Raw genomic sequence first — 25,143 nt, forward strand, 5'->3', positions numbered from 1 at the left:
TCACCCTCCAGCCGCCCCGCTGGCAAGGGAAGGGCTCAGCTACGTCTTCCGGGATTAATTACAAAAACGTAATGGAGCGATGTGGTCCAAATGGTTTGTGTAGCAGGTCAGGGGCTTAGGTGGCAATGGTGATGGAGAAATGTTGTCCGTACGACAGACATCGTCTTCATCCAATGTGAGCATCTGCAAATTTGCCATCCCCTGGTGGCAGTTGCATCGTGTTCTCAGGCCTTGGTTTTACCTCCGTCGATGGATTGTTTTTAATGAAAACCAGTGGTGAAGTCGTGCCAGTTGAAGTGGTTCTCTGCAGGCTTTGTTTTGGAAGGAGGTGTCCACCACTGCCATCCTACCCTGGTCCCAGCCCCTTGCTCCTCCACAGCCACATGGAAGAAATTACTGGGCAAGCTCCTGCTTTTCTTACGTTATAAATTTTTCCCTTTCCTTACTTATTTACTGGGAAATGAATTGCATAAACGGAATAGTTCCATGCAGTTTTCATTTTATTTCCCTGCGTTCATTCCAATTTCTATTTATTATAATTAGAGCACTCCTTACATGGCCTATTTAATTCTACCAGGTTTATGATATAATGGACAGGAGAAGGTTCTCTGTGAACACAGTATATTAATGCTTTGTTACACTGAATTACAGTATTTCAAAGTTTATTAAAAGTGTGGTTAACTCATGGATGTGTACATCTGAGTACGGGAAAGATATTCCCCTTTATTGCCTTAATTTGCTGCAGTGGAGTAGAAATACACTGGTCTGGGAAGCTCTAGTACGGGATGTACACGTTGTCAGGAGTGAGCATCAGATTGTCTTACACGATCTCTCAAATTAGGACTATTGCAGTTATTCCATAAGGGAAAATTTTGCTTTATTAAATCAAGTTGAAGAGAGAAGTTTTAACTAACAGTAAAGACAATGCCATCTTGATTTTTATTGTTCAAATCTCCTGTTTGCTATTGGTGTGATAACGTGTCGGTACACGACAGTGTTAATGCATACTTTTATGTTGCCATTAATATAGTTATAATTAGAAATGCAGCTGATACAGTACATGGGTTTAATACAGCATTATTAATTATACTGCATCCTCGCCAGGAGGCTGCTAGTGTCGGTTCTCTTAGAGGCTTGGAGACTCATTGTAATATGTATTAAATGCACATTGCTGCAGCAGAAATAGCTTTATGGAGAAGCGTATTCCCACTCTAAAATGGGCAGAACGACGGCGTAAGTGCTACCAAGCACCCTATCAACATATTTAAAACTACCCTGCAAACGCACCCGAACTTGGGAACAATGAGCGACGTGCTTCGCCGCCGCGCTTCAGCTGGGTCTGCGCAACCCGCTTATCCTCGCTAACAGGCAGTAAATTATGTACCTCCAAATTTATACAAATGCCTGCCTTTGACATCAGTGGGCACCACCCAGGTTTCACCTTCAGGATTCAGATAATCAGCTCTCATTCCTAACGGCTTCCCTCAAGACCAGTATGGAAATAAGTATGTGTCTGCCAGGGATCAAATGCTTTTGGAGACAAAAGTAGGTACTGAAAACATTACAGGATACTATCATCTCCCCATGATACTTTTACACAAAGCGCTCTGTTCCTCTTTTGGCCTGACATAGTTTCAGCCTGACAGAATCCAGCAGGCCTGCTTGTTTTAAACAAGAGCACATCCTATTATTTTTTTGAGAAATGAAGTGTAAAATTAATGCTTATTATTTTGAGCTCAGGAAAAAAAAAAGAAGGCAAGAAACCCAAGATTCTTGTTTGCTGCGCATTGCTCATTTAGCCCCGTAATCAATTGATCCCCGCACAGATACACTTCTGGAGAAATGGGAGAAGATCTAGCACAGCAAGCTGTAAAAATCTGCATTTTATTTTACAAATGAGAGGGGCTGCATAATTCACTTGAGTTATGTAGGTCTCTCATATATGCTTGTCATATTTAAAAAAAAAAAGGGGGGGGTAAAAATGAGGGAAATGATTATACGATTTCTGTTGCTAACGCCCCCCGCCACACGTTTGACTGGAGCATTGGCTGTCACGCCGCATTGTCCAAAAGCCGCCTTGCATGTACCTATATGATCTTATATAATTCAGGGAATTATTCTCCAAAGGTGACTGAGTATCCCTATACATGCGCCGTGCTTCTGTGTAAAATAATATGCTGTAAAATGCCATAGAGGAGAGAGTGATTATAGCAGCAATTCTATCTATATCTTTGGGCATTTTCATATTTTGAATACACATGCATGAAAAGAGAAACGTTTGTCATGCTAACCATGGTACTTTTTTCCCCCTTTTTTCTTCCTGGATGGTTTTATAGACACAAGAAATACATAATGGACTCCTGTGGGAGTGGAATAAAAACCCCCACCGGTGAGGAGAAGGCCTTATAATTCAGAAGTGGATTTGCAAATCAAAAGGTCTTGCCTCGAGTGGGATAAATTTCCAGATCTGCAGGAACCCATTATGTTTTATTATTTTTCATTCGAGTTTTAGTTTGTTTGTTATGGGTTTAACTATTTAAAATACTGCAGGGATCAGCCAAGAAAATACACAATCTCTGTTACCTAATTAAACATACCAAGCTGGTAAGAATATACTTCAATTGAAATGCAGAACATTGGTGGTTTTGTTTTTTTAATTTTACTGAAATTATAGGTATTTAGGCTGCAAAAGGAGCAGTCGTCTAATCAGCAGTATGTGTCTCTCTGTATTTATGAACATGTGTGCTCACACAGGACCGTAGGCTGTACATGAATCACTGTTTTCCAAATACCCAATATGTGGAAGGTAGAAAATTAATGTCAAACATGATTTCTCTGATTTACTCATAGAAGGAATTTGTTCCATTCCCCCCAGTACCTGCTTTGTCCTCCCCAGGTTTATTGCAGCGTTGGGTTGCTGTACGCAGCCACGTGGCTGGGCATGCGCAGGATGCTCAGCACAAGGCACGTATCCCTTCCCCATCTTTCCTCCCCTCCGGAGCAGATGGCAAAGATCGCGCAAAGCCAAAACTTTTCAGGGAAGGGTCTGATGTGAGAAGCCATCCTTATGCTACGGCAAGGGGAGAGGGTTAGGTTTTGAAAGCCATCCTTCAGAGAGGGCGATGTGCTCCTCTGTGGTGGCTGCCCAAACAGAGAATTGCATCCTAGAAATATCCTCGTTTCATCCTAGAAATATCCCAGTCCCCGGTTATGGCTGCCCAGGGAATTTGTGGAGCTGCTGCTGTGGAGTCACCAGCCCTTTCATCTTTCTGTTCTTGACTCTTTTCTCTCTTTCCTTTTCTCTTTTTACCTCCTTCCCAACCCACCTGTTTACGCCTCCCCCTTGCCCACCGCCGCCTCAGTGCCCTGCGTGCCACCGCTGTTTTGCAGGGCACAGCACCTGCTGCCACACGCGTGTCCAGAGGTGGCACGGGCAGCTCACCGGCACCACGTGCTGCTGCACAAGGTGCTGCATAGGGATTTATTTTTTTTTTAAATGTTATTTTTCACACTGCATGGAGGGCCCTTCAAGGCCCACGTGCTCTGGGAATTGCCTCCAGCTGCAAATGTGCCAAGGTGCAAACATGTGACAGCCACCACGCGCCCGGGCACGGCTGTGCCCAGCATCCCACACAGAGCCCCGCCGCTTGCCTGCCTGGCACCTCACTTCCCGCATGGTAAAAGGGCTTTGGGATCCTGAGAGTACCAAAGGCCTTACAGAAAACAATAATTACCCTCTGTTTAGCCTCTTTAAAGATCTAAAAAGCTAATTTAAAGCAATTGTAAGTAAAGACCATGCTTCTGAAGGCTCGCATTATTCACAAGGTCCAGATGCATTTGGCAAGAGATTAGTTCATGGTATAATGTAGTCATTTCTTAGCTATCTTGGAACTAAAAATTGAAGTAGGTGATATTTGAAGATATAAAAATGAAGCTGAGTGTACATCAAAAGACAGAATTTATGTAGTTTTTAAAATAAGTTTTCATGAGAAGTTCGTGTGCTGCCACAGTGAAGGAAAGACACATTTTCAGGAAGTCTTTACAGAAACCATCCGCAATATTTTTACATTTTAGGTGCTTTCTGATTTATATAAACTGTACATTATGTTGTCTAAGTTTCTACGATTCCCTCCCTCCCTTCAAGAAAATCAAAGGACTGTTTAATTTTATGTGTGAAAATTGCTTTAATATGGCCTCAGTACCTCAAAAAAAGGCTCAGCTCAAATTTAAGTAAACAGAGAAACATATCATCTTGCAAAAGTGGTAGGCTTGAAACAATAGCAATAATTATTGTTGTTTCCCTGTGAGTTCACCTACAAGATAGGGGCAATTAAAATGGGCCCTGTGTATTCAGTGCTTAAGATATATGGCATGGAAATTACACTTTCAAATGACATTTAAATACCTTCAATGGTCTCTTCAGCTTGGAAGAAGGCAAGAGCTATAAAACTAAGGCTGACGCTCTGCTCAGGGCTCCTGCTATTCCCTGATAGTTTCTTTTTTCCTGTACGTTTGGAGTGTAGTTTGAGGTGAAGTTATTTCAGCCCTCTTTCAGTGTTGTTGGTTGAATCCACACTGTTAAATTAGTTTCAAATGCTGTTTGACTATTTAATAGCCCATCCCCGGAGCAGGGATGCTCTCCCTTTGTGGTAGGACGTGAGGCTGGGGTGGTGCAGTGTTGCGTGGGCGCAGGCGCGTGGGTTCCCAGCAGGTTGGTGGCAGCGCTGCTTTCATCCCACTGGAAAATCGGTGCCCCTCGATGGGACGGGAGCTGTCCCCACGAACGCCCCGCACGACCGCCTTGGCAATGTCTGCAGGTCCTTGAAGTGCGCGGCATGGGCGTTTCTCACCAACTGCTGCATCCCCGACGCTAATCTGCTGTGTCACTAACAAGTTGTATCATTTGAACCTTGCAGAGGAAGGCATCAATCATGAGTGCAAGCTGTGTAACCAGATGTTTGACTCTCCGGCAAAGCTCCTGTGTCACCTGATTGAGCATAGCTTCGAGGGTATGGGAGGCACATTCAAATGCCCTGTTTGTTTCACAGGTAAGACAGGGAGGCCAAGACAAGCCTCAGCGTGCATGGCTTGATCCAGAAATGACACTCGGGGGATTTGTAAAATACTGTATTCCTTTCCTTGGGAGAAAGAAATACCGTGCTTGGAAATGTTCAAAATATCGCCTGTCTGAAACTGGGACTCGCTCCGAAGAGCAGCACTCTGGCGTTTGACACCGAGCAGCACTGACGCATGCGGCGGGCTCTGCATTGCCCCCACAATTCGAAGCCTTTTAAGTTGTAGCTTGTGGCTCGAAGGCGCGATGCGTTCCCAAGCGCGGGACTTGCAAGGTACGGACCTGCCCTTGCAAGCCCTTACTCACGTGAGCGAGTACCCTTACAGGCCGGGTAGCTCATAGTTCACTGACAGTGATGAGGCTCACGTGAGTAAAGGTTTGAGAAGACCAAATTTTACAACTGTACAGTTTTGCCAGCTGCTCTCTCAGAGGTATTTTTAAGGCCAGTTTGCTCGTGGTGTCACATTTCTAACTCCAGTCTGAGGGCCTGCTAGGTATTCCTTCCCAGTACTTTGTTTTAAGCTGTCTCATCAGTGCAAACGATCTTGGGTGATCTTGGTTAAAGGATCTGCAGGATGCATGTTAAAGGCTGCCTTTTATATGCTCCTGAAAACAGTAGTTAACATCTACATGTCCAGATGTGTGTGACTGTGGACTTGTTGTCACCAAAGGGGCACAGCGGCACTTGTGATTCTTTAACTTTGGCAGGAGCAAGGCAAACCCACTCTCCTTAGGGTTTGGCCCAAAGATTAAGAACCTGCTTTTTGTGTGAGTTTATCCTTTCCTGAAATGTGCTGTAAAATAACTCTTTTAGTGCATGTGTTTAATTCTGCTAAAGAAGCTATTTTCACTTACTGATGATCATTCATATAGAATGAGACAAAAATGAAACGAGACATATTTTTAAACAGCTAAAGCCTGCGGTTCAATATGTTTCACTTCCAAATTTCACTTGATAGAGTCAGAATAATTGTCAATTCAAAATCACAATGCAGATGCTGTGATATTTGTGATGTTTAATCATAATCTTTTTCTTATTCTGAATGGAAAACCCATTTAAAAGGTCTAAAAATTGTGATAAGGCTGCCCTTTCAGATTCATGTGTCTGCCAGAAATGCTGTTCTGGGCCACGTGTATTCCAGAGCAGCCATCAAGGTTTCTCCTGGCCCAGTTGTCCTGCATTAAAAATGCATCCGATGCACCTGCCGCGGGCCCAGGGCTCCCCACAGGAGCGGTGACGTCCTCTCTTTGGTCTCATGATTGAGTTCTTCCAGTTACCCGTGGACAGCGTTAGCTTTATGTGAAATATCAAAAATCCATACAGGATTTAGACTCTGTTAGAAGTAAGCTGACTGTCAGCCTGGAGACTCTAAATTGACTACTTGTAAGGAAATTCTGCTGAACCGAATGTATCAGCACTTCTCTGGCAGATATCCTTGTACTTTTTAGAGTCTTTGCAATCGTAAAAGTGTAGTTCAAGAGAAGATGTCTTTTATGAAGCAATCTTAACTAATCGTACTATGTCGTTTCAGTTTTTGTACAGGCAAACAAACTGCAGCAGCACATCTTTGCAGTCCACGGGCAGGAAGATAAAATTTATGACTGTTCCCAGTGCCCACAGAAGTTCTTCTTTCAAACAGAGCTTCAGGTATGTTTACAACAGGAGTAAAAGCAAAGTTAAAGCTGTTGATTTCTCTGTGCAGCCATCACCCCTGTGCAGCATTTAGAAAAGGTGCGTACCCTCAGTGTGGTCTCTTCTGGCCTTAAACAGTCTCTCAGTCTCCTCCTGCCTCTCTGGGTGCTATCAGGAGAAAGGGGTCTCTGAGCATGGCTGGAATAAATAAATAAGACAAGACAGATATCATGATTCTTTATGAGTATTTCTCTTGACGGTAGCGTTGCTACATCCTGACATGTCTACGTCAAACACCTTGTAAATAATTTCTTTTTCTCTATTAATAATTTAGGCACTGATTAACATACAAAGACTAAGCAAATGGTATGCTGCCCCCTCCCCTTCCTCACTATTAAGTCAGAAGTAAAGGCATTTTCTCTACCGAGGTATGAGAGCAAAGTGTGGGTGCAGCTCAACACGGTGCTTAATTAGAGGCTCCACCAAGGCACTAGCACATTAATAAGCTGCACGTTCTGCAAACTAGGCGTTATATGCCAGTTTCCCTGGTGGCTCTGAGGGCCACAGCAGTTTTAGCCCCCAGAAAGCCAGTGCTTGTCCTGTCCCCATTCCTGGGTGCAGTACGCCTTTCGCAGGGGGCGGACCCTGACCTCATGCTGCTGCAGCCACTCTTGGGGCCCTGGCCCCAGGGGCCACCTTGGAGCTATGCTGGTGAGCCTGGGGTTTAAATCACACTGATACCTTTGGTGCTAAACCCACGTAGAGGCTGAAATCTCCATGGTATGTACGCCCGATACCTCGCGGGGAATGGCCCACTGGAGCTGGCCCTTCCAAAGAGCTCGCAGGGAGGTCCCCACCATGGCCGTCCTCCTCAGGCATACCTTACCTGTGTAGCACGGCCACCAAAATACTGCCAATGTCCCCTGGCAAATGCGGCCTTTTTATAGAGTGGTGCCATATGCCTCATTTAAATCTATTAGCTTTATAAACCATGATTTACTTAAACTTTGGAGGGTTTTTATTTATCTAGCTGAATTCCCAAGCTGCTGCCTCTTGTGTCGTGCTGTCATGCTGTGGAAGGATGGTTGATCTTTTCACTTTGTTGATTTTATTTTTTTTTTCTCCCAGGGGAATCTCCTCTTTCCCTTGTTCTAGCAACCTCATTTGCATAAGTGTACAAAAGTTTTAACTATACCTTGTTAATATTTTAATAAAGTCAGCAGATTTTGGGTTTGTGTCTTCTCACTATGAACGCTTTATGAAGGCAACGGTGGCATGCAAAGCCGGCTCTGATTTTTCCTCCCATTTTTCCTTTAAAGTGATGTTTGGTCAAAATGCCAGCACAATTAAAATGGGTGCACTGGCTTCCTAGGTCACTGCATTAACCTTTAAAATCAGGTGGTCAAATAAAGAGAGTCTTGTTAAATTACAGTCTTAACAGCGGCCCGTTTTTTGCAATTAACAGTTTTAATTACATAGTGTTTCAATTCTGAAGTGTTGTGCATTGCAAAATTGCTGCAAATAGCAGCTTTAATCAGATAAATTATGATTGTAATTTTCCAGTTTTTATGCAGGATTTGTGTGCATTTAGAATTTCTGTGCTCATAATAATTACACGAGTAGTTTTGAATGGTGTTGGCTGAATGAAAATTCAGTACTTAGCTGCACAGTTTTAGTCTTTATTTCAGCGGTGACTCAGAAATGTGTGTTTACTTGATGCCAGGGATTTTACCAATTCAAATACCTGAGCCAAGGAGGACACAAAATGTGTGTATAAATCAGTTAGAAATGCTCAAGACTTTTGAACCGTTCTGCTTTGGCACGATTATCTCACCCGTTTCTGATGTGTAAGCTGCCTGCTCGAAATTCCTCAACCGTTGGTTATATTTTTGTTGAGTAATGAAGATTTAGTATTATTTTAGGGAACCAGTTGTTCAGCTGCTAGTTAGGGTTAAATCTGCATAAACCTTTTGGTCTCTTAACTGTGCAATTGTTATGTGGGCAAATCACCATCCATCACGGCGTTCCACTTGATGAATTTGACTTTTCAGTTCTGATCTTGCTTTCCCAATGGCGTAAAATAACCGGTGTCAAAATCTGAACCTACGCTTTGTTTTACTACTTTGTATTTTTAAGTGAAACCACTGAAAATACTTTTTAAAAAATTGAGCATTCAACTATTTCAAGAAGAAAATCAGAGCAGGGTGCTTATAGAAAAGCAAGAAAAACAAGGAGGGTGGGGAAAATGACAGACGGCGCAGGGAAAAGGTAACTTTTAGGGGTGTCATGGAGTGGCATGAATTAGCCCTGCTGATTTGTGAACATTTCTTTAAACAGTTAGGGCAAACACTAAATAAGCCCAGAAAGGGCCCGTGTGTGCCATGTCATGAGAAACGTTGCCACTGCAAATGTACTTCCAGGGCTTGGTGCAAATACTGTTTCGGCAGCATAATGCTCTGGAAGCAAACAAACCCTCTTTTCGCTTCTGAACTAGTAGTTGTATTTTAATATAGGTTTATGCTCTGAAGTTTACACCATCTGATGGAGCCATAAACCCAAGGCTTAAGAAAGCTCTGAGCAACTGAGCTCATTTTATAAACGGTGGAAATTCTGGTGTGAGTGGGGTTACCTTGATGATATTGCCAGAAGAAAAGAAAACAGAATGTTATTTAACTGCTTACATTATCTTGTTGGAAATAAGGAAAGAAAACATGTTAAGGTTAAGTATGAAACACAAAGGAAACAGTATGTGTGATAACCCCACGCACCCTTAGGGCAGAAGAGGAAAGGCTGGCAGCTCCGTGTTTTTCACATCCTCAGTTTGTAAGATTGACAGCTATGAATACGGTGAAAATCTCCTGGAAAAAAAGTAAAGTTATAGCTAACGTATAGTACACCAGGGCTATGGCATTTCGCTCCCCTTACTGAAACGAGTGCAAAGGTGGAGGTCTGGGGGGTTCCTCATGCGTGGGGCAGAAGGAACCCTTTCGAACAAAGACCCATCTCTAGGACCCATGTCAGGAGCTGCCACCACCACCACGCCGGCTTCTCACCGGCAGCTGGAGCCACAGCAGCACACAGGGCATCCAGACGTGGGAGATGAGCTAGCTCTTTGGCAGCGGAAATTTTGGTCTTTACTATTTAAAAAACCTAGCAGGGAGCCCTGCCAACACCGAAGAAGGGTCAGAAATTATGACACCTAATGGGTGCTGAGAGTTCTATTTGTGGTGTTATTCACAGCTGGGAAATATACCTCCTCAATTGCTTGCATCAGGAATTACATTGAGCAAATTGTGACTGAGCAGTGATTTTCAGAGGAAACTTAAGGAGGATTTTCACAGGTACTCTTTTGCCACGCTGCTTTTTCCAAGGAGCCATCGCATAACCAAAGAAGTATTTGTATTTAAAGGATTAATTCCTGCTGTTTGCTTGTGTACTGTTAATCATACCGTTTCCTCCTAAATGATTACAATTGTTGCAAACTAAGGCAAGGGATATAATAAACAATGCTCAAATAATCCAGGTACCAAGGGAGCGGGGTACCTGCCAGGTCTTTCCTAGCGCAGGTGTTCAGGTGTTTTATTGCCTGCTATGAATAAAGGGCTTTCTTTCCTGTTCAGATTTGGAGATATGTCAAACCACTAAATTGAGGGAGCTTCACAGGAGGAATTTGCTGTCATTTGAAGTGCCCAGTTTCTTTAAACGTACAATATCGAAAGGAGAGTGGCTACTATGGCTCATTGGCTAACACTGTGGTCTGTCTCCCTCCTCATTTCATTTTGTGTGAAAAGCTGGCAATTTTCATATATCCATAAACAGGCATGAGCTGCTGCACAGAAATTGCACTCATTATATTAATAATGATTTACCATGAACATCCTCCAGGGGCTTGATTTGGTCCACATCAAAGTCCTTGGGATTCTTTCTGCTGATTACAGCAGACCAAGCCCTAAGCAGGTTTTCTTTTTCAAAGTCTGCTTCTAATGTCAGCTGGATGTTAGATGTGTCTCCTATAGAGGGCTGCATCCTGCCCAGGCCAGCGGGGCACCGCAGCGAGCCACCGCATAGTCTGATGTGGCCCGATGGGGGACGGTAAGATGCTGCTCTGTGCCCGTGGTGGCTTCCCTGGGAGTGAGGCAATGAGGAGCAACATCTCCATCTGCTCATGCCAGTGGTCCTTGCGGCCGTCTGGGTACAACAGTGTCCCCCGAAGCACGTGGGGAGAACGAGAGTCTCTTGGCTTGTACGTGACCCACCTGCACCCAGGTGAGTCTACAGGGCTACATCTAAGGGCTCAGTTTACTGACAGTGGTCAGAGCGCTGGAGAAAGACTTAAGCAATTTTGAGTCTTACCCAGCTATTCAAAATCTTACAGTTAATATCTCCAGCTCCTACTTGAAAAATGGGCTTTACCTAGTTCCTGGGGGCACAAGAAAGCTTACTTAAATAGGAGTAAAATTTTTCTTCCAAACAGCCCTATGTGCCTGCAACACTCTGAAATATCTCGGTGCTTCTGGGCTCCAGTGTCCATACAGTCAGTGAGAGAAAAGCAAATCTATGGTATTCTGATGAAGTTGCATAAAATATTTTTCCTTGGGGGTGTGTGTGTGAACGGCAGGACAAATGGGACCTGACATGTGTCTCTATCTCAAGGCAGTACTTTCACTTAACATAACTTTTGCTGTATTTCAGAACTTATGTGTGACTTAGATGTTGAACACCAGGAGCTTCTTGCTGGAAACAAACCACAAGCTTCTATGTTTCATGTGAAGCACCCACAAAATCACATGTTGAATTAATTTTCTGCAAGTAAAATCCATTTTTTTTTTTAATAACAGAATTTGTACCTTGCATTTTGGTTAGGCACATAAGAGACTGTTATCTCTCTTTCCTTTTTTTTTTTTTTTTTTTAATGTTAATCCTCCTTTAAAATCCTGAAAATGACCTAGTCAGTTATCCTAGCAAATTTGGCTAGCGTTTCTTAAAAAAATGTTGCTATGGTGCTTGGAGTATTGTTAAATTTTAATTATTAGTAGTTACAAAGCTAATAAATTACAAGAATACCAAAATCTATTCCAGCCATATTGCTGGGTTTCATTCAGACGCAGTCAGATAATTATAACTAACAATAATTAAAAATTAAAAGTGCTGTAGGCACATACCCATCATGTTGAGTCTGTCTGCCTGAACGTTCTTTATGGACTGCAAAACCACAAATTTTATCTCTGATCTGTTGTCACAGTAGGAAAGAGTTTTACCTATTAGGTCTCTGGTTTTCAATACATATGTTTAAATTCAGGGGAGGATGAATATATGCCTGTGTAAAAATTTGGGGTTAGGAACAGGCTCTCGTTAAGGACCAAAGCTAAGAAGCACCATCGCTGACTGTGTGGGGCTGTCGCTGGGCTCCGCAGCAGCAGCGGCTGAGGATCTGTGCGGGTGATGCCAGAGGTCTCCTGGGCCTGACATCCGCAGAGGTTAATGCCGTACGTAAGAGCAGGGGCTGCTCGTGTTCATGCACCTCTGTGTGATTTGTCAGCACCTTCTTCTCCAGCACAAAGTGAGGCGGCGTTTCCTGTGTCTGGGGCTGGGGATGCTGTTGGAGCAGCCACGTAATCCAGATGGCATGGCCTCTTTTTGTGGCCAATTCTGTTGAAACGGAGGATGGTGCAGAAATCTTGAACTGCCCTGTGTTTGACGTAGTGACAAGGTGTAGCATTTTTTCATTTAGAAAGATGATTCTGATCAATATATTGCTGCATCTTTATCATCACTGAGGTCTCTTCAATGAGGCGCAGAAAGATCTCTCAAGTCTGCAAAGACTCACCTGAGATGAAGCTTAGAAACGTCTGGCACTGGAGTAGCATGTCCCATCGCAAAAAAATCCTCCTTCATTTCTTACACCATTGATGCCGTTCTGTGGCTGGTCCTGCCTAACAAAGTGTATGCAACTTCGCATTAACATGTGCAGAAAACCCAGCAGCGATGCAGAGCAGGGGGAAAAAAAGAAGGGAGCCAGGTGAAAGGCATCGTTTCAGTCATTAATGCACTTAAGCGCACCCAAGTGTCAACATGTGTGATCAAGTGTAAGGAGGCATGTCGTTCCAATGTGGCAGCGCTGGCACACAGAAGGGGCTTCCTACAGCAGAGATGGCACTTGGATCCGGAGCTCAGGCTGCCCAGCTAAACCCGTCGTTGCCTGTCATCTATGCCCTAGGGCAAGGGTCCAACCAACTTTTGCGTAGGCACCATGCCATCCCAACAGATGGGCAGGAGTGTAATCCGCCAAGAGACAATGTATATGCATCAATTGTGTTTATTGAAAGCACAATTCCTGGCTGGAAATGTCCAAACGTCTATTTATTCTGAGATAAGATGCCTTTAGTTAATGGATATGGAAACGCAGCCTAGCTCTGTCCTAATTACTTTATATACATTACAAAATGTAATGCAGACGTGCAAATGTAAGATGTGTTGATTATGGGGAGCCCAGTTAAAGGTCTGTCATGACACACAGAGTCTCTCCTAAAATTGACTCAGAAGTGCCAAGGTACTGCTTGCCTCTAAGTACTGGAGACCAAATTTTGTAGGAGCTGCAAATAACTGTACAAATGGCTGGTGCGATATACAGAGATGTGCAAGGAGCCAACCTTTTACACTTGCAGGTTTTCCTTTGCACACAGATGTCTAAACTCGCCTCCCCTCTTTGTGGTGGAGAGCATTTTTACTGCCTGGGCAAAGGAGGGTGATACATTAATCCAGACCAAAGCTAGACCAGTTTACGTATCTCACCGAGGAGGTTTGTTTTCCATGTGACAGAGAGAAAAATCATATAATACACTTTTATATTTGACAACATTGTTGCCCACCAAAACTAGTAATTTATGGAAGCGTCCAGGGAGGAGTCTGTATGCACAAATTAAAGGGTGTTTCCTTCCCCTACTTGTTAGACTTATTCAATTAAGACTTGTTAGTGTTCTTGAAAGATGCGTATAAAAGACCCTTCTGAATATCCAGTTTGGTATTCATAAAGATCCAGGCATCTATACGCAAATAAATAAAGCAGGAATGTTTTACTTCCAGATATATTAATGCATTCCCATCTTCTTGGAAACAGAGCACACGGGCTTTGTTAAACATCCATCCTTGACCAAAAGGAGGAGGCACAGGAGAAGAAATGAGAAATGGATTTTCTTTCGGAAAGACCAGATTGCACTCTCTGGTCTGGCAATAACAATTACTAATGACATTTAGAGAGAAATTAAGGTTGAGAAATGCAAGTTGGCATTTCAGCAGTGCCAGTCAGTAACATTGCATCAGAGCTCACAGGAGACATGAGAAAAAGTTTAGGGATGGAAAATTAATTTTGTTATGTCAACAATTAACAAATACCTTTTCTTCATTCTTTACCACACTATCACAAATTACCACTGTGATAGTATTTAGCAGCTCCTCAGATGAATGAAATAGCACATTGAAATTCTTATTTCTGGAGTCAAACACCCATGTTTGTGTTTTGCTCTGTTTTTGTTGAGCAATGAATGACAGAAAGAGGTTCGAACTGATAAAGGAAGGAGAAAATGACCTCTTGAATGTGTGGCGGCAAGAATATTCTGTGTGGCTGCTCTCTGTAGATTTCTGTCATTTTTATAATTGTGAATGAATTGAGCTTAACAGCACTTTTTATGAGATTGTTTTTTCCTGTTTTACAAATTTGGAAAGGCAGAGGTTGAATATACCCAATTCCACGCTGGAAAATTTTTCAAGGAGCCAGACATAAAGCCCTGGAAGCCTCAGACCTTTTATTCAGAAGTCCTTCATATCTTCACAAGGTGAAATTCCTGTCCCTGTAGGAAGGTGGTAAGAAGCCCCGTTTCCTGCTGCTCTGTGTAGAGCCACAGAGCAAAGGGGCCATAAGCTGTAGGTCTGGAAGTGGGGCCATCAGCACAGCTGGCTGTGCGGGGACAGTGTCCTCAGGGACAGCAGATCCAGGCACCACTGCTTGGCCCTGCTGGGCTTGGTAGCACATGCTTTTCAAAGCAGGACACAGTCCTTAATCTAGAAACAGAAGATTTTTGTAATATGTAGGCAAAAAAAAATTTTTTTGTTTTGTTTTCTCTCCAAAAAGCCTTGTCACAATTTTTCTTTGCTGGTGAGATCTCTAATACAGCCCCTTTGGTTTTCTTCTGCTGTAGTAGTGCTGTGGAACGCAGTTTGGGGTCTGGGCACGGAGTAGCTCTGGTTCCTCCTGTAAGTGTCGCTAGCATCCAAAGGAACTGACTTCAGTTTTCAAAGGAAGAGGGATGCTGCACTGGAAAGGGCAGAGCGTAAGCATTATTTAAGGAAAATAGCGGAGCTTGATCAGCCTCTGTTTTGAAGACCTCATCAAAGGTGGTGTACAGCATCCTTTTAAAAGTTCAGTCTCTTCATTTGCTTGCTGCTAAAGCAAAACGGGGATGCTTGTCCAGACATAACAGTATATGCCTGAGTGTTTTCACAAGAAATGTCTAGATCATTAAATATAATAGGTCTCAGCTGCAGTTTTGATCACTGAAGCATGCACACAATTCATCACAGCAAATTAGGTACGTCTTTGTAACTTATCTTTCTGCAATTTGCTGGCACTTTTAGAGAGCTGAAACTTATATTGTGTGTGCTGCAGAAGCCATTTCAGATAAAATATTCTGTGTTTATTGTTGGAGAACAAGGATTCACTAATAACAAAAACATGGAGCAGTGTATGTTTCTGCTCCTGCATCTTGCAGAACCGCAGTAGTACCAGCAGAGATCCCCAGCCACATTCATTATTTATATATTTTAGTGAATTTCTTGTCTGCAGTAAAAGAGATATAAGCTTCAACATCAGACTCTTTGTGCCAAATTCTATCCTACAGCCCATTCAGAAAACCTGAGGCAGCCGTGGTTCTCAATCATTACACAGCCCATTTATCTGATTGGAGTTTTGTCCTCTCTGCCTTGCTGAAATGTTGCTTGTTCTTTAAAAGCTTAGTTTGACCTTTGGAAAGAAAAGGCATTTGCCATTTTAATTTAAAAAAAAAAAAATAAATTTTTTTTTTAGAGAGAACCCAAACCTACTTAAATGGAAATTGGCATTCAAAAGCAGCACAGTTATTGAAAAGCATTTACTTTATTACTAGAAGAGAACAGACGCTAGTGGGCTCGAAAATTACATTTCAGTGGATTCATCAGTTTCAGTCACTAGTTAGTCTGTGAACAGATGGATATATTTGTAACAGTTAACATGAATTTATACCCTGGATTTTTACATTTGCCTTAAGAGCACTGCTTTCTTAGCTGCTGACTAGAAGGGTTTGGAGATGTGTTTTATTTGTTTTATTTTTCTGAAACAGGATATGGTTGTTTCTAATTGCAGAGATTTCTTACATCATAGAAAGCACCTCAGTTTTCAGAAATGGGAATGATATATAGTGACTGTGTAAGGAAAATGTTGTAAAAGAATCCCCCAGTATGGCTGCTGCAGAAAAAATAAACATCTCAGCCTAAACCTAGATAAACCCCCATAGACTGAGAAAATAATTTTCAATAACCAGATATTTTTAACTCTGTGTATGAAGGTGGTAATCACAGTCGCCTGTATTTGCATCTAGGGTCTGCCACAGTCTAATTGGTTGTCTCTTTTTTTTACCCCCAAAATTTAAGGCTACTGGTTAACAGAGCAATGCATTAAGCACTCCGTCTCCAAAATAGAAAGAAATACTGCCCTAGCCTCTACCATGCAGCATCTTTAGGTTTCGGGGATTTCGTTTAAATCTGAAATTTATGTCCAGGAGAAATAAATTATTAGATTGTAAAAGCAGCTGGGGAGGGAGTAAATATAGTCTCTTTTGTCCTCTATATCATTTCCCCAGGAAGATAATAAATGTATGGCAAGCATCTTGTGTTTCCTCAGTCGTACAAATGTTGCGTGTGTGTTGTATTTCAGACGTGAAGCCTAGATTCCAGACAGGAAATCCTGGAGTGATACTGTACTGCCGTTGCCTACTGCTGTGTTGCCGGCAGAGCCCCCACCACTTTTACTGTTAAAAGGGATTTGAAAAACAGTTGAATGAAGAAATTCAAAAGGCCTTGGGTGTACCTCTGATTTGCTGAGTGGGAGATTTAGGGTGCAATCCTGGGGTTTATCTCCTCGTCCAGCGGGAGCAGTGGCTCCAGCCCCGGCTCCTGCAGCGAGCTGAGGACGCAGGTCCTGCCTTGCCACCAGATCCTGAGGGACAGTTTTCCCAGAGTGATTTTAAAGAGCATGAGAGAGACTCCTGATAACTCTTCACTGCCATACCTATCCTCATTGCTCTCCGAGGTCAGATACATGGAGCTAGTGTGATGAGTAGTCAGGAAAAAATGCGGCCTGATAAGAACAAAAAAAAAGAACAAAAGAAGAAATAGTTAGAAAATCAGTCGGTAACTTGCCTTTCCGCAGCTGGGCTTGTGTATAGGGCTGTCATTGCCTGCACCTCCGTGCTCTTGTCGGAAAGGTTGGTGGTATTTTCAGCCCAGTCTACTTTCAGGGACCTGAAAGCAGCCCCGGAGCAGCCTTGCTTGTCGCTCGTTCTGAGGTTGCTTTCAGAGAAGTATATTTGGCCATGTAATAATGTTTGTGTAATTAATACTGTGCTTTAACATTGTATTTTGAGAGTAGTGTCATATCTCCTTTTAAGCAGAGGGGAAAGGAAGAAAGGTAAAATAATTTAGAGTACAGCTTGTTTCCAGATTGTGCCTTTTCTGCGGTTTCTGCTTGTGTTAGCTGAAGACGGGACGTGAATGTTTGCTGCAGGGGCCGGGTGTGCGTGTGCAGTGACCCGGCCGTGCAGGCAACATTTCATGTTAATGGAATAACTTGCAATATACTAAATGTGCATCCTTAATGAGGTGATGGGGTTGGTTGGAAAAATCTAGATGATAGAGATAAGATGGTCTATGCTGATGGGATCAGTGTAGAGATGGCTCATAGCTTTGTGTGAGGTCAGCTTGGGTTCAGCGAGGCTCCGTCACCCCAACTCCGCATGAGCCAGCCCAGATTGGGCAACAGCAAGTCCTGAGCTTATCAACTCAGCCGTGCTTGAGCTGATTCTCTGCAGAGCATCTCGTGTGTCTTCTGTGCCATGTCCTGGGCAGGCAGCACACACACCCCCGCCCCAGGCCGCCTCTGTGCAGAGCACGTCTGCAGAACCACATTGCTCCAGCTTTGCACCATGCAGAGACAGCCAAAGCACTGCCTGCGCCGCGCCAGCCCTGGGGAGAGTCCTGCCTGACCACCGAGCCTCCTCATTTGTTTCTGTTGCACAGTTAAACCTGAATAAATTGCCATGGGCATTGAGGTTTGACTGCGTGTAGCGTATCTGTCATCGGTGCGTTACATTACTGTGTCTGTAGAAGGAGTAGAGAGGAGGTTTAGAACATATTTACTTCTGAAAAATTCGACCTCCTTTGGGGCCGACGCATGCTCTTTGTCTTTGCATGAAATCACAATTGTTTAAAATGTAGCATCTTGCTGTTTAGAAGGCAGGTTTTCCTGAGACCAGTGACGCTGTTGTAATGGAGCAGCAATGGCTGGAAAATCCCATTTTTTAACAGTTACAGTTGTTTCACACACATACCACAGCAAAGTTGCCTCGCTTATTTTGTCTTGTGATGTCTTGGAGGAGACGGCTCATGTTGGTGGTATTTTGGCTCTTCTTTTACTTATGGGAGCAAATCCTGCCTGGCTCTTTCACACTGCTAGCTCCTCTGGGGTTAATTCCTCAGGGCAGTGGGCTGAGCACAATCCTGTCTGCAGATTTCTGCACTGCTGGTGGCATGTACACTAATGGGGAGGCATGTAAAGTACTTCTATAAACTGTGGCCGTGCTATTTTATAGCAGAGAGACTTGCGCTGGAGGATTTTTATGCCTCTTTTGAAATTAGAAACCAGCAATAACAGCCATTACGTCCAAGGCAACAGGTCACTGACCAGCCATTTTGTCAGTCTGAGCTGTATGTGGGCGCCACGTGACGGGAATATTTATCTGGCTCTAAGAGAAAGGTATCCATAACACAAGGCAATGCAAATTGTCAGATCAGTATTCCATTAGAGAGAATTTTACTTTAGTTGCTGCTTTTTAAAAGAGCTGCCGAGAGCAGGACAGCGGGCAGGCAGGGCTCGCGTGGAGTGGGGCTGTCCCCATGTCCCCATTTGCTTGTTTGGTCCCAGGAACTTGGTTCAGCTGCTGCTTCCATCATCCAGTGGAGGATGTGGTCTAAGTGACGAGTGCAAGGTGTGCCACCGACAATGTTTGCATTAAAATTCACAGTTAAGGCTGAGACTGTTTTATACCTGGTCCTTAGCACCAGCAATACCTAACTGCTGCAGAAAAAAAGCTACAAAAAATCAGACGGTGTTCAGTGACCCTTGCCATACTGAAGAATAGCAGGGCAAGTTAAGGAGCCAGTTTTAGGTTCAACTTTGAATTTACTGGCTTTTCTTGGGTTATATTCCCATGGAAACAGTCACTCAATGAAGCTTTTGTCTATGCATTTTGACTGGTGACTGCTAAAGGTACTGTGTAACGCGTTTCTCTTTTGCTCTTAAGTACTTTTTGAGAAAAAAGAGTGTGAGAGGGATGCTGTCCTGGTCCTATAATAAAAACCAAATCAGGAAATTATTTCATATTTATAGAAGAGTCACAAAGGGTCCCATAATGATGATGCCAGCCCTCACAGAAATGAACAATTAACTGGATTCTGCAATGTGATTTACCTTAGATCAAGGAGGGATTAACAAGACATGCTTCAGATAGGCTTCAAATAAATCAACAAATCATGGTTTAGAGAGGAATACCTAAGAAGTATTCCTGGAAAATGGTTTTTCTCCTGCAAATGATTTTGAAACACATTGCTTCCCTGAGTAGGACCCATAAGTAGATAAAAGCAGGTCAGCACTGGGTTGTGCGTCGAAATCTTTGGCGTAGCACCAGCAAAGGAGTGTTCCTGTGGGCAGTAGATGCTTTTTCCGATTAGTGTGTGGTTTAGATTTGAAACCAGACTGGAAGCAAGGTGTTTGCATTCCTTAGGACAGCTTTGGAGGGTTGCTTCGAAGTCAGGTGAAGGACACACGTGCTGCTGCACGCCGGGTGGGTGACCACCTCCGTGGAGGCACAGGGGTGGCCGTGGCCCTGAGCAGCGGGGCGCCTGCGGGACCAGCTCCCCAGGAGAACGTGGGCTGAGCAAGCCGAGGGTAAAGCACCAGGTGCTGTCGGCAGAGCGGCATGCTGGGATCCTGCAAACCCCCTTCTGCTCTCGGGATCAGCAACAAACAGCTCCGGGATCCAGGCAGGGAGAGATGGTCAGGCTAAAGGGAGAAGTGGAGAAATCCTAACAATATTCTGCTTTTATGCACTTCTGACAACAGTAATTAAATTTGTCCCTCTCCCTTTACATTTAGGAAGTGTAAGGTTCTTCCCCCAGCTTATTTTGATGTTGCACATGGCATGCTGTCGACTACAAGTCACAAGGACGCTGATAAATTTGCATTTCTGAGTGAAATCCTCAGGAGCGTGCGGTCCCTCAGGACAGGTATTATTAGCTCCCTGGTTTCATTGGGTGCCTCAGTGAATCATGGCGTGTTTACGGCTAGTTTCTCTAACAGAAGACTCCGGTTATCTCTTAATAATGTATTCTCCCGTGGTTTTTATTTCCAAAGTGCCGTGGTAAGGAGATTTTCCCAAAGGCTTCAGTTTGCTTTTGTGCTTCAGCCTTTTACCCAGTGTTTTTGGAAGAAGCGTATAGACTTTTCGGTGAGGCATTTAATCGAGTATGAGAGGCTATGCCAGGCTTAGGCTCACATTTGGAGTTCACTTGTAATAGGCTCACCTTGGTTTATTCTGAGGTTTTACAGAAGAATAGAAAGAGACGGCAGGTCTAGAAGACTGATGATACAGAATTATTAGTCTCAAGTGGAAATGGGAAAGCATGTTAGGTGAGTTGTCAAAGTCTGATTAGGACTAAACAACCTGAATTAGAAGAGAAATTAAATTCATAAATCATCTATAAAATACTTAGCCGGTGTGAGAAAAGGCTGGCGCTGGGAAAAATAGCTCTAAGAAAGGTATTTGTATAAAACGGTAATTTTTCAAACCTGGAATAACACAGAAACACCTATCAAAATTCAAGAATACATTAAAATTAACAGAAGCGGCGTAAGTATAGAAATGAAACTGAGCAAGTGTAGTGTCGGGACGAGGCAGCGCGGCAGCGAGCGCGCAGCCCCCGGGGTGCAGAACAAAGGCAGGCAGCGGGGCGGGGGCTGCGCCGGGGGCTGCCTGCGTTTTACACACCAACACCCGGGCACTTGCATTTCAGTATAGAGACATGCCAGCCACGGAAAAAGATTTATTTTTTAAAAAAAAAGCAGACAGCTTATAGTCAGTCATGTGTGGAGCAGCTTTTCCCCCCTGTAAATATTTTACAAGTTCTGAATCTTCCCATCGACTCCAGACGAAGTGCCAGGTCCTGGTTGCCGGAGGAGCCGGGCAGGTTTCCGGGGGTGGCTCGGGGTGTCCCCTGGGTGAGCGGGCACCGAGGGGGGGCTGCTCAGCCTCCCCAGCGGGTACAGAAACCCCGGGGGCGCCAGGGCCAGCTGTCCTGTATCCCAGTACCAGCGAAAGGTCCATTTGGCCCCACAGTAATTATGTGCAAGCGTCAGAGTAACTCAGGTGCAGATCTTTTCATTGGAAACAGGCAACTTCGCTTTTCAGCTGACACCAAACCTCCAGGCGTATTTTCTTAGGCACTGGAAGTGATTTTTATTTTTTTTTCTTGGTTCAATAACTTGTAAAGGACAGCTTCCTAACTGCATTTGTTGAAGTGCCATCTCAAAGCGTGCTGACACGGGGACTGACTGACGCGTGGCAAGCTATCAGATGCTCAGAGATGAAGGAAGCAGTAACACAGGCAGCCGTTTCCTTTCACAAAGGATGTGCCACCTTTCGTTTGCCTCTACCTCCATTTCAAGGGATTCTTCAAATAAAGAAGGGACATGTGAACCTGTCTTGCCTGACAATTTTTTTTTTTTATTGAGTACCATGATAACTTGGAGTTCACTTGTTACATGCATTTTGTGCGGTGGCTGAAATACCAGGGGAAAAGAAAGAAGTAATACTGTATTTCCTGAAAAACTAGGATCTAAACACATAAATGTCACTGGGTAAGAGTTACCTGAAACAACTGGAAGGGGAATTAACACCTGGTTTTACAGGAAACATTGGTTACCACTATCAGTTTTAATGAAGTGTATTAACTAAATTGTGTTCTGAGTATTCATTCAGCCCTGTTTATGGCACGCTCTTGAGTACATTTACTGTTTGTCAGAAGTGCAAACTAGTGAACATATGAGGCTTTAAGACAGGCCATCTGTTAGTCTTAGACCCTTGGATAATTGTCAAACAGTTCTAAAAATAAGCACATACAAACTGCAAGGGGGTGCAAAGGTGATTTTTCTTTAGAGTCTGATAGCAAAGGGAAAGTAACAACCAGAAATTAAAAATAATAATAAATAGGCTGATCCTGGAAAGCAAGCCTGCTTTCCTTTTTTCCCTTTCTCTCTCCTTCCCCACCCCCCTTCAGTGTGTGCTCTTTTTTTTGCCTTTTTTTTTTTTTTAATTTAGGTTTTTTCCTCTTGCTCTTCTGGGTCATGGCATCCCTTGAATGCCTCTCCAGTTTAGGATTAGAGCAGCACCAATTTAAGGCTCACAGCTTTCTGTAGAGAGCATAATCTCCAATGGCTAAAGCAAGGGTCGTCCTGTGTCCTCTGCCTAAAGTAATCCCTTTATAAAGTCAAGGCATAAAGATTTTCATCTTTATGGATTGCTGTTAGAGGGAAATAGTACCTGTGTGCAGAAGTGTGTGTGCGTGTGGATATATAATGAGGAATAATGGTTGAAAGACTTTTGGACCAGTTGGAATTCAAAAGATGCAAAACACTGTTTGAGAAAAGAACGCTGCAGATGGTATTTCGTAAATATTTAGACACTCTAACTTCTGTTTGTAGCAATTTGGAGGTTTTGTTTTGTCTTTTTTTATATATATGTTCAAATGTGAGACTTGAACCTTTGCTTCAAGTCAACATCTGAATCTGAGGTTTAGTTTTTGTCTGGCAAGCTGTGTGCGTTGACAGTCGATGGAGGGATCGCTGCTCTTGTCCCCCCCAGCCCCGCTCTGTAAGGGGCAAAGGAGAGAGAACGGGGACGAGGGGGCACAACCCCGAGGGGTCCCCAGCCGAGACCCTGAGACCCTGATCCTTGGCTTGGAGCCGGACGGTGCCTGAAGGGGTGGTGGAAACTGGGCTGGGAGGTGGGGAGAGGCAGGGAGGGAAACACTGGGCCTGCTCCTGCGCATGGCCCGCCCGATGGCTAATCACCAGTGAAGTTCCGCGTTGGTCGTTTGTCGCACTAATCTATTATCTGTATAATTCCTGTTGAAATGATTTGAGGAATGGTTTCTGTTCATTTTAATGGGATTTGAAAGGGGGAAGGGAGGCTTTATAACCTTTCATCAGAGTCCCAATCTCTGCGTAACACTGCAGAAGGCTTACGAATTTCACTTGAGGGTGGTGGGCACCACCAGCCTTGTTGTGCCATTTCTTAGCCTCTGCATAACATATGTTTTTTTAGGTGTATATGCTCACGCACATAGACAGTGTAACTCTAAACGGCTGGTACAAAATATCTAAATACGTAACAGATGCACAGTGGCACTATAGACTGGATGTATTATGGCCCCAAACCATTATCACACCCCTTGCAGTTGCATTTTATTTTTTTCACCTGCTCCTGTGTAGTACACCTGTGACTTGTTGGCAGTGAACGTCGCTGCAGTGTGGGAGACTCCCAGCTTGACTGCCTGGCTTGGAGCTTTGCTCCATCATGTGCTGCCTTTTTGTGTGTGTTTTTTCTCTGGATCTTTATATAGCTTGTAAGAGTTCTTTGAACTGCTGTAAGTGATCATCTTTCAAGCCTGATGCTTTCCTTCTTGACACGGTGCTCTGAAAATGGAGATTGTCGTGCCAGTGTTTTCATAATAATGCATGTAGAAAAACAGAGAAATATTCATTGTAGATGTCCTGCACAAATGGCTTGATCCGCATCCAGAGGGCAGGCAGGGGGTGTCCCCAGGGAAGATCTGGAGAGCAATCAGTATCTACACGGACAATAATCAACCATTCTTTGAAATCTTTTATTTCCTGCAAAACCCGTCGCCCAGTTCTTTGGTCACAGACACTTCCGCAAATGGTTCATTTGGGGATTGTGCAGCCAGTAGAAAATTCCACTTAAACACTGCGACAGCCCCGAGGCTTGGGGTAGTTGCATTTTTCCCCCTGACGTGGCTAACGGATTTGCTATCCATTTTGCATGATTATCAAGAAAAGAAAAGAAGAAATTTTCCAACCTTGTCCTATAAATAAGCTGTGACTTACTTGATCTTGACAGGTGACTTAGTGCTGCTGTAGAGTTTTCCAGCTGCAATAATGTCTCAGAATGATGTATTCAGTGGGGTATCAGCTGTGAGCCGTGCGTGAGCCAGGGGGCCTAACAGGAGCTGTGAAGAGCCATTTTTACTGTTCAGCTTCCAAATTATGTCCTGCCTCCTGCCGGCCCCACATGCATGCGTGTATGAATGGCCTTGTGAGCAGGTAGGCATGTGCAAGGAGAAGCTTCGGTTTTGTGGCTGTTCTATTTTCCTTTGGAAATCACCGTTAATATTTTTTTTATTATTTTAAACTATAACTTCTAGATTTAAAAAAATCACACCTGAGCTATTTCCTGCCAGCCCACCTTCCTGCTGGAAAGGTGGCTGAAGTTTCCTCAGGCTACTTGGGTAGAAGCATTCCTGCAGCATCACACGTTTCAAAATGCTCGCTCCCTTCTAGCCTTTATGGTTTCATTCTGCCGCCTGGAACAGCCCAGTGCAGCGTGGGGCTGCAGGCTGTTCCTGCTAAGGCACGGGGCATCCTCAGTGCCAGGATTTACTTATTTTTCAATTGTTCTGGAAGTCTGGTCAGCCAGGGGAATTTGTCTGTAAGCACACACGGAGGTGCCTAATAAAGTTATTTGATAAAGCATGGGTCAAATATGCGAAACACACGTGTGAGAGAAGAGACATAAGCACTGAACATCTCGGATGCTTTCTGACATGTGCAAAGCACAATTCCAATGAGCTGCACACGCGCGGGGAGGAGGGAGTAGAAGCAAGAAGACAAGATGTGACAGTTGCTAGCAATAGGAGACAGGTTGCCAGACTTTTTTTGGAAAGCATGTTTGTGTGGTCTGAAATACATTTTAATAGGTGAGAAACCTGTACTGGTTGCAGAGGATACGGGCAGGCTTTCGTGGGTCTTCTGAATACGCTCTGGTGGTGGTTATGC

The 25,143-nt window shown here is 43.8% G+C and overlaps 1 protein-coding gene across 6 annotated transcripts in view; it reads left to right on the forward strand.

The window, feature by feature from the left end:
• The window catches only part of ZNF423 (zinc finger protein 423), a 274,882-nt gene that overhangs the window by 246,321 nt on the left and 3,418 nt on the right, over positions 1-25,143 (forward strand). For all 6 annotated transcript variants that reach the window (XR_008465899.1, XM_054198169.1, XM_054198167.1 and 3 more), the window contains 2 exons: positions 4,917-5,048; positions 6,607-6,722. Coding sequence is in view for 5 of the 6 variants with exons in the window: in XM_054198169.1 (XP_054054144.1) it covers positions 4,917-5,048; positions 6,607-6,722 (248 nt within the window). In the remaining variant the exon portion in view is untranslated. Of the gene's footprint in view, positions 1-4,916; positions 5,049-6,606; positions 6,723-25,143 lie in introns of those variants that run through there.

Source organism: Rissa tridactyla, chromosome 4, assembly GCF_028500815.1.
Source record: "Rissa tridactyla isolate bRisTri1 chromosome 4, bRisTri1.patW.cur.20221130, whole genome shotgun sequence".
In the NCBI taxonomy this organism is placed as follows: domain Eukaryota; kingdom Metazoa; phylum Chordata; class Aves; order Charadriiformes; family Laridae; genus Rissa; species Rissa tridactyla.